Source organism: Schistocerca piceifrons, chromosome 2, assembly GCF_021461385.2.
Source record: "Schistocerca piceifrons isolate TAMUIC-IGC-003096 chromosome 2, iqSchPice1.1, whole genome shotgun sequence".
NCBI classification, from domain to species: domain Eukaryota; kingdom Metazoa; phylum Arthropoda; class Insecta; order Orthoptera; family Acrididae; genus Schistocerca; species Schistocerca piceifrons.
The window spans coordinates 967158617-967171521 of record NC_060139.1 but is presented as its reverse complement, the minus strand read 5'-3'; the positions used below and the strand labels follow the sequence as shown (position 1 = coordinate 967171521).

The window sequence follows — 12905 nt, the reverse complement described above, 5'->3', positions numbered from 1 at the left end:
CTCTCCCTTAGAGCCATGTTAGAGGCTTGTTTGCCCAAAAAAGCTTTGTTACAAGTCTCCAGAACGAGATTTTCACTCTGCAGCAGAGTGTGCGCTGATATGAAACTTCCTGGCAGATTAAAACTGTGTGCCCGACCAAGACTCGAACTCGGGACCTTTGCCTTTTGCGGGCAAGTGCTCTACCATCTGAGCTACCGAAGCACGACTCACACCCGGTCTCACAGCTTTACTTCTGCCAGTATCTCGTCTCCTACCTTCCAAACTTTAGATACTGGCAGAAGTAAAGCTGTGAGACCGGGTGTGAGTCATGCTTTGGTAGCTCAGATGGTAGAGCACTTGCCCGCGAAAGGCAAAGGTCCCGAGTTCGAGTCTCGGTCGGGCACACAGTTTTAATCTGCCAGGAAGTTTGTTACAAGTAATGGTTGAGACAGAGTGTTGCCTGGATATAACATACTGTATCACTAAAAAGGTAGACAAACATACAGATGATCATAAGAGATGTATCCTACAATGAGTTACTTTCTCGGAGTGTACAGTTAAGTGGCAGATTGCTTCATTAATAATAGAGGCAAGATGCTTACCAAGAACTACGTTTGAAAACACAATGGGCTGAAATTGCAGTTTAAAATTAACATTTTGCAGGAAAGCAATTAACATATTAACCCTGAAACATCCTGTGGGCTGGAAGCATATGGGTAGTTTTAAATTAAAGTTCAATTACATAAAATTTATCACCACGTTGTTCCACAGCACCCATTAATTGAAATAAGCATTAATTTTTATGTAATACGCATCCGTATAAGACCTTCATTGTTGCAGCACTGTCATTAGCATGGTATTAATACTAATCACTCTCAAATCCACCGAGGGAGGTGGCGCAGTGGTTAGCACACTGGACTCGCATTCGGGAGGACGACGGTTCAATCCTGCGTCCAGCCATCCTAATTTAGGTTTTCCGTGATTTCCCTAAATCCCTCCAGGCAAATGCCGGGATGGTTCCTTTGAAAGAGCACGGCCAGCTTCCTTCCCTAATCCAATGAGACTGATGACCTCGCTGTCTGGTCTCCTCCCCCAAAACAACAACCAACTCTCAAATCGAGGAGCTGTTACTATTTGTTGCTTCACCTTCTAACACACACACACACACACACACACACACACACACACACACACACACACACACAAATCCTTTGAGCCGTAAATGGAAAGCAAGGGGTTTTGTTTTTCACCACAATTACTGGGTCATATTAGGGACATGCAAGTTATCAAGATGGCATCCATTTGAAAGAGTTGCACCAAGCACTACATACCTCTCAAGGGACTTCCAGCCAACCATGTCATTAAAGTTGTTTCCACTCCACACAAAAATATAGGCAAGCCCAAAAACCAAATGATTTATTACCCCCTCCCCATAATGTACAATAAGCGAATATAAAACATTGGACCATTTGCTTGTTATGAAATAAATTATAGAACCAAGCAATGACCAGGCCTGCTATTTCCTCTGGGATCCACAATCAGAAAACTGTTCAAAAACACATGTTGAGAGAGATCTCAGTCATGAAACTACATGCAAGTACAATGTTTTATCTAATGAAAAGCAGAGCTGAAAACTATGACATTTCAGAGTGACACATTCATCTTCTGGTGCTTTGTAGAGGCATTGTAAATGTCGCTTAATAATGAGGGAGTGGCCTCTTTCTCTGAATGAAGATTCTACGGTCCAGGAAGCACTGAGGCAGAAATCAAAACTGTGTTTGAATCCTTCTGTAGCCATTCTGGATAAGCTGGCAAGTCTACTATTACTGGACACACTACTAGTACATAGCCACGAACAGTGGATCCCATTCAAAGCTAAGCTGTAGCCCTTGCCTCTGTTGACAAGATAGTCACTAGTCCTTACTTATAACAGTAAACAGGGGTACATTATCAACGTCTTGGCACTTTTCCAGAAGAGTATGAATATCATGATTTTTCAACACTGTCAGCTGGCTGAAAATGCAAAACCTTTTCATCAATAATATGCACCAGGTACCCTGCATTCACATATGTATTATCTGTCTTGAACTCGTCTCAAATTCAATTTCCAACTATGTTCCTCGCATCTGTATTACAACAAAGTTAACTATTTAAATATGTGGCAGTAGAAATTTATGAAAGTAATTATACTAGATAAAAGTATCTCTTTTCTAGAGGCAACTACACAAAACTACTGAGACTTACCTCAAAATCTGGACTGTACAACTTGTTTTGTTTATCTTTATGAGCCTCATCGATTGCCCATTTGTTCAGCCTCAACACCAACATTTTCATGTCAGGCTCCAAAGAAACAAGTGACACTGTTCTGGAAGAAATAGTAACAAGAACTTTATGCACTATAGTAGAAGTAACTTCAGACTTGATTATACACACACTTAAAAACTGGGGTCAGTACAGTAACACATGGTGCAGGCTGACATATAACAGGGTAAGAGAGTGCAACAGAAATGACCAGTTTCTTAATTAAGTGCTAGTTGAAGGAAGTCACTCAAATGTAACATGTAGCAGAAGCTGAGCTGTAACTAAAATAGAACAGAAAAGGAAATAATTAGCAAAAATGTAACAGAGCGAGCAGTAAATTTAGAATCAAAAAGATGGAAAGTAGGAAGATAAAGAAAGAAAAAGGGAAAATAAAAGAAATCTAGGAAGGACAGAAGATTGCACTGTAACATCCCATCTATAGTGAAGTCCAGAATGAGATTTTCGCTCAGCAGAAGAGTGTGCACTGATACGAGACTTTGTGGCAGATTAAAACTGTGTACCGGACCGAGACTAGAACTCTGAACCTTTGCCTTTCGCAGGCAAGTGCTCTGCCAACTGAGCTACCCAAGCATGACTCACACCGCATCCTCACAGCTTCACTTCTGCCAGTACCTCACGGGAGAGGTTCTGTGAAGTCTGGAAGGTAGGAGATGAGGTACTGGCAGAAGTGAAGCTATGAGGATGGGGTGTGATTTGTGCTTGGGTAGCTCAGTTGGTAGAGCACTTGCCCGCGAAAGACAAAGGTCCCAAGTTCAAGTCTCGGTCCGGCACACAGTTTTAAGCTGCCAGGAAGTTTTACAGTGAAGTCATTAGACACAGAGCAAAGCTCAGATTGGCGAAGGATATGGCAGGAAATTAGCCTTTCCAAGGAAGCATCCTGGAATTTGATTTAAGGATTTGTATCACAGTCTTCCTGATTGAGAGTCCCCTGACTTAACCACTGATCCACTTTGGTTGGTTAAAATCCAAGGAAAGAAAGAAGAATAGAGAAATAAAGGTCTCCAAACAAATATGATGAATAACATCAGGGAGTAGGGATTACAACACCCTAGCACATTTTAAGATGAAGCAGATTAGCATATTAAATTTCTTCTACCTAACTGTCAACCTAATACAACCAACTATTATCCATGTTTCATGGCCATAAAGCTGATGCAGAATAACAACAGTGGTTTGCAGTATTTCATCATGAGACCCAAATGTGAGTGAACTTATATAAGAAATACAATACTGTAATTAATGCTCAATATTCTACATTCTGATACTTACAAACAAAAATCTCAAATGGAACACGGCAAGTACTATACCAAAGAACTGTGATAGTGAACTTAAATAATATACTGAATTTAACTAATCCTTTTGAAATTATATTTGAGGTAATGTCAGAAAACAAGACAAGTAACAGAAACAACTGGAAACAACAGAAGTCTGAACAAAACAGTTTGATAGTTAGACACCAAATTTGATCATTTAAAATGGCAGATGACTCAACACACACACACACACACACACACACACACACACACACACACACACACACACACACACACACAGAGAGAGAGAGAGAGAGAGAGAGAGAGAGAGAGAGAGAGAGAGAGAACTGTACAAGCATTCAGCGGTTGTTTCTCCTGACATAAATCAGTCCCCACTCTAACATAAGAACCAGTCACCAAAATTATCAAAAATGGCACAGAAACAAATATTAAAGTTAATCAGGTAAGGAATAATTTGGCTCTAGCTACTGATTCACTATAATGGACCCTTTGCAAGTTGTAAATTAAATTATAGAAAACATAAATAAGTGTGACTTACCACTTTCAGATTCATAGATTTCAAGGTTTTTGACTAAGTTTCAGTAAAATCTGCACCCCCAGCCCTTGAGAAACAAGGCACAAATTCAACCTGTGTTAGTGTATTCTATAAACATGTACATAAGCACTACAGCTTCCATTAGAATTCATCATCAGAACACTGGGAAATTTAGAATTGAAAACTGAATCACAAAGAGATTTTATAACACCAAAAATACTATTAGCAGCCCTAACAGCTGTTTCCTGGTCCTTCAACTCAGAAAAAGAAGGCATACGTATTAGTGAAACAAATTGTAAACATTATTGTTGCTGATGACACATCATCATTTGTCTTTCTTCCAGATGACTTCAGCTACTAACGGAAGAACTAGAACAGTGAGTTTGAAACCAGACCTGCAAGTCCAGTAAATAAGACTGAAATGATACATAATGAACACTTCAAAAGCAACAAAGTTACAAATTAATAATAAAATTACTAATGAATTATGACAGTGACGGATGGATCTTAAATGTGAAACAGGATTCCTCAGTAAGCAACAAAGAGATGCATGTTGAGAATATGAAAGGTAGAAAAACAAACTGATCAGGAAACAGATTGAAACAGAAGACAGGAGCACAACCATAACAAAGATACAATGAAGGTGGGTAGGGCATGTGGTCAGACAAATGAATGGTAGTTGGAACAAGGAAATTCTGTGCTGGATACCACGACATGCGGAAAGATTCACACATCAGTGTAATAAAAGGTGCACAGATGACATAAAACATGCAGGAATTGAAGGGGTGCATGCAGCATAAGAATGTAATGTAAGGACAAGTATGAAGCAGGTCTTTTATCTAGCAGTGGATGTCAAACGGCTGACAACAGTGACAATCACAGTGGGGAAGATTACAATGAAGATGAGGAGCAAATGAAATATCTATCTGTTGTGCACCTATTCCTACTGCACTGAAGTGTTTCTTCATAGAGACTTTTAATATTAAAATATATAGTTAAATGTAATTAAGTTTATCAAAATAATACTATATTTCAAAGAGTTTAGTCAGTCTATTGTATTGTACTTAAACTGCACATCTTTGACTTCTTTCCATATTCTTGAGGGTTTGTTTCACAGATTCTACGGATTATTATTTGTCTAATACAAAAGTATATCGACTAGGTAAAGGGAGATCATTATTTTGCATTCTTTAATACTTGAAAGAGTACTATGCCCATAATACAGTGGAATCTCATCAGTATGTTCCTCATTGCTGTGTTTTCCTGCATAGAACATCCTTTTTGGAAGTTCCAATCCCAACTGCATTGAACTCATCTTAAAAATAATGAATTGCACATCCTCCCTCCTTGCTTAGCACATTCAGATTTGACAGTATTTGTACTGTTTGGCCATTGCAATGTTGGCTGTTGAGATTTATGAAAGTGGTGGGAAGTGGACATTTGCAGGCTCAGTGTGCAGAAAAATGCAGTGAGACAGTGTGATTTACTGTCAGCAACTTTGCAAGACACACAGATCATTTGCTGTGGTAGAAATAAAGCAGGGAAGGGTTTGTACAGGTTGGCAATAGCTCCAATGACTCTTGACTTCTATAATGGCCAAACAATAAACCAAAAAGCGCATAACTCAGTTTCTGGTGTTCTTTGTTCATGTTTAGCATTTGACTGACTATCTGTGAGATTTTGTGTTAAACAGTATACCTATACATCATGAATAAAATGACAGTGCTGCAGTTAAACGAAGTGGAACATTATTCAGGAAGTTGGCAAACATACACATATGATAATGCACCTCCATCACATTAAATACAATAATGAGCAAATGAAAAACAAGTGAAGCAGAATGTTTGGAAGTAGGAAATTGCAAACAAAATGGAATGTCTGACTCTCAGTTTCCAGATCTTAAAAACGTGCTAGTGAAGTGGATAAAACAGGCTTGTGATTCAAGTATTACATTTGATGGTACTGTCACTAGCGGTAAATGATGGTTTTGATGCAGACGGAACAGTCTTATTTTTTCACCTTCAGTTCAGGGGAGAAAAATGGCATGGTGGAAAATTAAGTAGAGAGAGGCTAATTGTTCCATTATCTTATAATGCAAGTGGAACAGAAAAGTTGGTGCCACTAACAACTGGAAAGATGAAGAGCCCACGACGATGCTTAAAAAATGAGTGGCATTCCCCACATAAAATGTCTAATATGAATGCATGAATAACAACTATTACATTCTCACAATTCTTGTGAGCCTGAGATGCAAGGCTGGGTGTTAGAAATAGGAAAAATTCTCTTGTTTATTGACCAGTGAGCATCTTATCCCCAAGGTAAGCCACGGCTAAGTAATATAAATGTAGTGTTTTTCCTCCCACATGTACAAGCCACCCTCAACCACTTGCCTAAGACATTACAAATTGCCTGAAACAGTGATATAGGGTGATTCTTATGCAAAAGAGGCTGTCCTGCCTTGATATTACAACGAGAACAGGTTCCCCTGCCTTGTAAGCATCTCAACCAGTTCAAGAGATTTCTTCACTGTGTGCCCGAGATTAATGAGATGGGTCAGTGTACCAGCCAGCCTGAATGAGGTTATTATGTGGTTTCCCACATCAGACTAGGTGAATACCAGGCTAGTACCAAAGTCCTGCCACTGTTAAACAATGCCCAAACATTTACTAAAACACTTTCTCATGAATCACACTACACAGATAGTTGAGGTACACATACTCTGTCCCAGGGTTACACAGTCGCAACGGGGGGCATTCAGCCACCCCCTAAATTAACCAAGCCAAATCTGTTAATAACCATGCCAACACTGTGCGTATGTGGGGCAAAAGGCGCAAGCAAAAGAAGAATAGTGTTATTGTCATATGAATCTGCTAGTCGCTACTGCAGAACTACGCTAAAGAGAGGGGGATCATGTAATTATATCAGAGGTGACACACATTTTAAAGCTAGAGATGATCTGATTACAATTAGTGTGGGCAAATGTTTTGAATTAGCTGCCATTGAACTAACAGAGCTAGACACTTGTAGGAAGTTAATTATTCTGTGTGTGTACCGTTCACCTAGCGGTAATGTGGACATTTTCTTTAACAAATTAACCAATTCCTGGAAAGTGTCTTATACCCAAAACTAAGATGATAATATATGGAGATGTGAATATGCACAGATCTTAAGGGTGAAATTAGTAATAATTTTCTAGGCATTTTGAGCACTTCTGGCAAGGCACAAATGGTGAACTCCACTACAAGGGAATCAAAAAGTTCAGCATCAGTCTTAGGTCATGTACTTACACAGGGAAAATTGTTAAGTATTCATAAGAGATGTTAGCCTTTCTGATCATTACTCTCAGATAATAAAGCTGAAGATGAACTTGATTAAAACACCCAAAACTGCAGACCTACAAAAGGATCTTCTTGGTACATAAAATACATTCTTTTTCTATGATGATCGCAAATCAACCCTGGAATGGAGTATATACAGAAAACAACAAAGTTGCTACATACTCTACATTCTGTACATGGTTTAAATTAATTTTTGATGACACATTTCCAAAAGAAGCCCCTTCTACAGCAACAGCTAATGAAAATAAATAGATAACTGCGGGTGTTAAAAAGTCTTCTCAGGCACTTAAATTTCTCAGTTCTTTGAAAAAGCGCTGCACGAATCTACAGTTCCTAGATTACTACCATGTGTACAAAAAATATATGGGAAAGGAAAAAGAGAGAGTAAAATGTACCCGAGGTCTTTGGATTTTTCAATTTACAGAAAGCATTTGTGATTTACCTTATTTACCCGAATCCAAGCTGCACCCAAAAAATGAGACTCAAAATTCAAGGAAAAAAATAGTATCCGAATCTAAGCCTCACCCAGAAATGAGAATCTAAATTAAAGAAGGGAAAAAGTTGTAGGCCGCACTTCAAAATTGCAACAAAGTAGGTTCAGTCTAACACGAGACACAAGTTAGATGGAATGGATGAAGTTACAGCTACAGTAGTTCGGTTCGATTCATTAGCTGAGCAGTCAATCTTACGTAAGGTTATTTTGTAGATTAATTTACTCTTTAAAACATTTAAAATGACCTAACTTGTGTGCACAGAATTTATAGTCTTAGATGATTTGAAAATCAGCTGCCTTGTTTCACTTCTGACTGTATCACTGTACATCAGAAGAATAAGATGAATGTAAACAATACATGATATGTATATTCGTCGGCATTTACCACCGCCTCACTCAAGTCTGCTAGGGAACCGGGATTTAAATGAAGTAACAGATAACATGGAAAAATAAAAGGCTACATGACATAATGTTTACATTCGTATTAAAAGGTGTTTAAATGGACAAGGAAAAAAATTCCTGGAATTTTTCTGGACTTCCCGGTTAAAAAATAGACTTTTTCCTGGGTGAAAATACACTTTTTCCGTGTTAAGTGACAGTATACTTTCCCACGGAATTCTAAAACTTATTAATCCTTTGACTGAATGGTTAAATTTTATACACTGGCATAGATCTTCCCGCCGCCACTTTAGAAAACAAAACCGAGAAAAATATAGTAAGTCCTAGAAAGATCTCTGATGCGCAGCAACATGCGCGCTGCATATTTTCATAATTAGGAAAGTAGAAATTCAAATTCCACCAAACACAGCACGTTAGTTTCCAAAGCATTGAAATTGAGACTGCAGTGCCACTTTGTAAGCCAATCATGGCTCTTGTCACGTGACCTCACCAGTCAATGACAGCACACATTCAGAGCATAGGACACGTGATGATGTCAGCCAATAGCAATATCATTTAAGTAGAGCAAACACACAAATAGGAAAAGTTAATGGTTTAAATTAATGTACATAATGTAGCTACAAGAAAAGCTAAGCTTTAACATATAATATTTATCTCGAAGATTAATAAGCTACAAGGGAAGCTAAGCTTTCACATGTAATACTGGTCTTTTTTTTGTGTGTGCTACACTTTAAGATACATCACACAATAGTGCCAGCAAAATTTAAAATAATGACAAATGTCTTGTCTTCTGGGCTCAAAATTCTTATTAATTGGCAGTCCTCAGAATGTTAAGTTTTAAATGAGAGTCAAACGTTCTGTGATTTAAGAAATTCATTGCACATTCTCACACGTAACATAATTCATCTTGCGTAAAACAAAATTTACTTTTAAAGTACTTAACTAATCACCATTCGCAATATTTTCCTGAGACCTGTTAGAAATAGGTTCATTTCAGTAGTTGCCACAGAACGCCAGAAAAACATGCGTTAGTGGCGTGCACAGCTATGATGGCATAGGAAGCTCATATGTTTGTATATATAAAGCATTAAGAGGTCTTACATTATGTCATAAAAGAAAATGGACATCAGAAGATACTCCAAGAGCAGCAGAATTTCATAAACCACACTAAAATGTATAATTCGGTTTGAAGTGCACATTCGTAAGTCCAAATTCACAATGAAACAGGCTCGAACCACAGATTAAGCTTTTCAGGTTGGTTTTCAGCATGTATATTTCTTGTCGTACCAGAACTGTACTGTCCCACGTTTGGTCCTTGTTTTGGCAAAAAGCCGTACGTGTCAGATGAGGAAAACATGCACTTACAGATAGAACTGGCCAAATACTGTGGAATGAAATGCTTCATTTCAAATAAATTGACTGTCTCAAGGAAAATATCATAAAAGTCAAATTTCTTTAGCAAACCAACGAAAATAACTTCATTGTTCTTCCAGGTGATTATTGCATGACTGCCTAAAACGTGGAAATAAAATCATGAACCTGAAACTAATAAAATATCTCACCCTTCAGTAATTATGTGAATGTATTTTAATTCACTTGATAGCTCCCGGCCACAGAAATCCGTTTTGTTTTAATTTGACGTGGGAGCTGTAAATTAAGAGGAAACAGCAAAACCATTTAGCGTAAACATGGATCACGTGGAGAATACCTCCTTCCCCACTACATGCATGAATCTGGCAGCTTGGGTGCACCAGAAAAATTTTTCTGGTTAGCATTCAGCTTGCCCGTAGTTGCCAGAAGTGGAAGAAGGTATTGCTCACGTGTAACTGAAATGCGCATGCGCATGGAGCCCGCTGGCAACTGCTCAAACGAAACTAATGTAACGGTTGTGACGTCATGCTCATCAGAAGTAGTTTGTTGTTACGAAGTATTGCATAGTCTTTGTCCTAAGACCTTTGACACATTTTGCTGTTGGCAGACGCTTGTGTGTGCACGGTGTGCATTTCCTTTGCAACTGAAGTTTTATTTTGTTTCTGTTTCCTCTAGTTTATGTTTTATTGCAGCAGTATCATTTGGCAGTAGTGGGATACTGTAATATTCTTTGTTAGACTACCAGGTTTTACCAGTCAAAATTACAAAAATTTAAATGAAAACTAAAACAATGAAAAATTCCCGGAATTATGAAAAATTCTCAGGTTATTCCCAGTTTTCTCCCAGATGAAAAAATCCCCGGGTTTTTCCCGGGGAATATACACCCTGTATTATTCTTATGTCAAAGATAGTATGTGATTTATGATTTCCTGTCACTGGTAGGAAAGCATCAAAGATGTACTGATGAAGGGTTGGCCATATTGACATAATCATGAACACAGGTTTGCCAACAGGCTTTTCATAGTAGATCTGTAGTGAAGTGGCAGTGCTGTAGAAACAGTGGCACCTAGCCGACCTCTGCTGGCGCCTTATGCAAACCTGCACGTTAGGCATTTTGGTATTTACATAAAGAAATTTACTTTTTGTGTATAAATATTTGAAAGGCTGTTGTATTTGAAGATGAGTAATACAGAATTTCCTTCGTTGGAAGATGTATTACAATCCAATGGTTGAACGCCGGGGTGGGGGGGCAGATTTATCCTTAAACTTTATTTACACATTTACTAGCACAGGAATCTGGCACCCATATTTATCTTTGCACTTGCAAAGCATGCCTGTCTAATGCTGCTTCTATTCGACAGCAAAAGTTAGTTGTGGTGGCTCCTAGTACCATTTTTTCAGAACTTCCATTTGCTTTGCACTCTATTCTAAGCTGCAGGGTTTTTTTTTTTTTTTCCCTCTCAGAGAAAAATGCAGCTTACAGTCAAGTATATACAGTAATGATGACTGAAGTAGCAGCTTGTGGCCACTGAACGACAGGTCCACAGGTTGGCCACAAAAAAGTTTTACATACATGTGTTATTTATTGAAATAAATTTCATCTGATAACAGAGATATGTTCCTCCAAAACACATATTGAGAAGTAGAATAAATGTGACTGATTACAATAATTTGTACTTACAAATGATGAGCATGACAATTTTGTGAATTCACTCACTCACTCATCATGCATAGTTTCTTACTAATTTACAGACTGTGCATTATAAGTCAGAAAAAAAAAATTAAAACCACTGCAAAAACTATATAACTTAGCTTCAAATAAAACTTAAATTACTTTCTAAATAATGCTATTGTCAACATAGTGTGTTCTATACTCAAATGAAACAATTTCTCAAAAGAAGATGGGAGTATGTAACCAATCAATACAAATAGAACGTAATCACTTTACCTCGAATGCCTGAGTGGAAGTTGCGATACGTGAGACTGTCCATCACAACTCATTGCTCTACTAGACCTATCAGGAGGTGGGATTACATCCCCATCCTCATTCCCATTGGCAGGGGTATCAGGTACTTGAATCTCCTCACGAACAAAAAAGGTATTGAACCAAAAATGAAACATCTTCTCCTGCAACAGAATAAAACAACATTAAGTGTTTGTTGCTGAATTTTGTTAGTAAGAAGTGTTCCACAATGAAACCTACAACAGATCAGTTGAGTAATACCCACATTAGGCCTTCTCTCTCTCTCTCTCTCTCTCTCTCTCTCTCTCTCTCTCTCCCTCTCGTACTTTATACAGTAAGTTCTGTAAACCAACAAAATCAAAACGTATAAATAAAGCAATATAATATGCAAAATTAAAGAAATTTAAGTCAATGGCTCAGCAGTGACATCAAAATTTGGCTGGGTTAGCATAGAAAGCACTGATATTTGTTACATTGCAGAAACTAGCACTCTTGAAATCAGCAACCAAGTGGCCTGCAGCCTGAGGAAGCACAGAGATGTAAGTTAAATACAGCTAGAACACTGCATTAAACATAAATTTACTGTCCAAACTATTTTCCCAACCATTTTCTTTGTTGCATTCATTCAAAATTTCAGTATCTGCAAATCCTCTACAATGATTCTTTTGATCTATGACAAAAACACAGCCAAACTCATCTTACATGATCTACCGCTCTTCTTCCTACCATTCTCTACAGCACTACATCACACTTCTCAGTTAGCTTCTCCCGAACAGAGAACTTTTATTCTCAATCATCCAACTCTGCCACCAAATTTTTTTAAAATTATCTAGTCATTCTTCAATTTTGCTGCAGCTCACTGATCTCTCAAACATCTAAACCACTTTAGATAATAGTATAAAATTAGGAACTGCCCGTAGATAAGGAAATAGGTTACCCATGTAACCTAGATTATGCTCTTTCTTCCTTCTCTGTTCACTCTAGTATCACATCTCACTGCCTATAACCTTTGCCACAACTTGCGTCACTCATTTCACATGCTTTAAACTATGTTTGTTGCATGTCCCTCTCACCCCTCACCCCTCACGGCTGACTCCCATGGTTGGAACACTTTCCTCAACTATCTATTGGTCGCAATCATTACTACAAGCTTCCCTAATTCACCAATGAGTAACTGAGAAACTTCAAGCCCACTTAGACAGACCCAACTTTTTTTTTTTTCTTCAAAACA

General features: G+C 38.1%; 1 protein-coding gene across 7 annotated transcripts in view; it reads right to left on the bottom strand.

The window, feature by feature from the left end:
• Window positions 1–12905, bottom strand: part of LOC124774883 (phosphatidylinositol 3,4,5-trisphosphate 3-phosphatase and dual-specificity protein phosphatase PTEN) — a 232102-nt gene that overhangs the window by 197058 nt on the left and 22139 nt on the right. For all 7 annotated transcript variants that reach the window (XM_047249531.1, XM_047249530.1, XM_047249534.1 and 4 more), the window contains 2 exons: window positions 11660–11838; window positions 2224–2344 (listed from right to left, as the gene is read on the bottom strand). In XM_047249531.1, the coding sequence (XP_047105487.1) occupies window positions 2224–2344; window positions 11660–11838 (300 nt within the window). The remainder of the gene's footprint in view (window positions 1–2223; window positions 2345–11659; window positions 11839–12905) is intronic.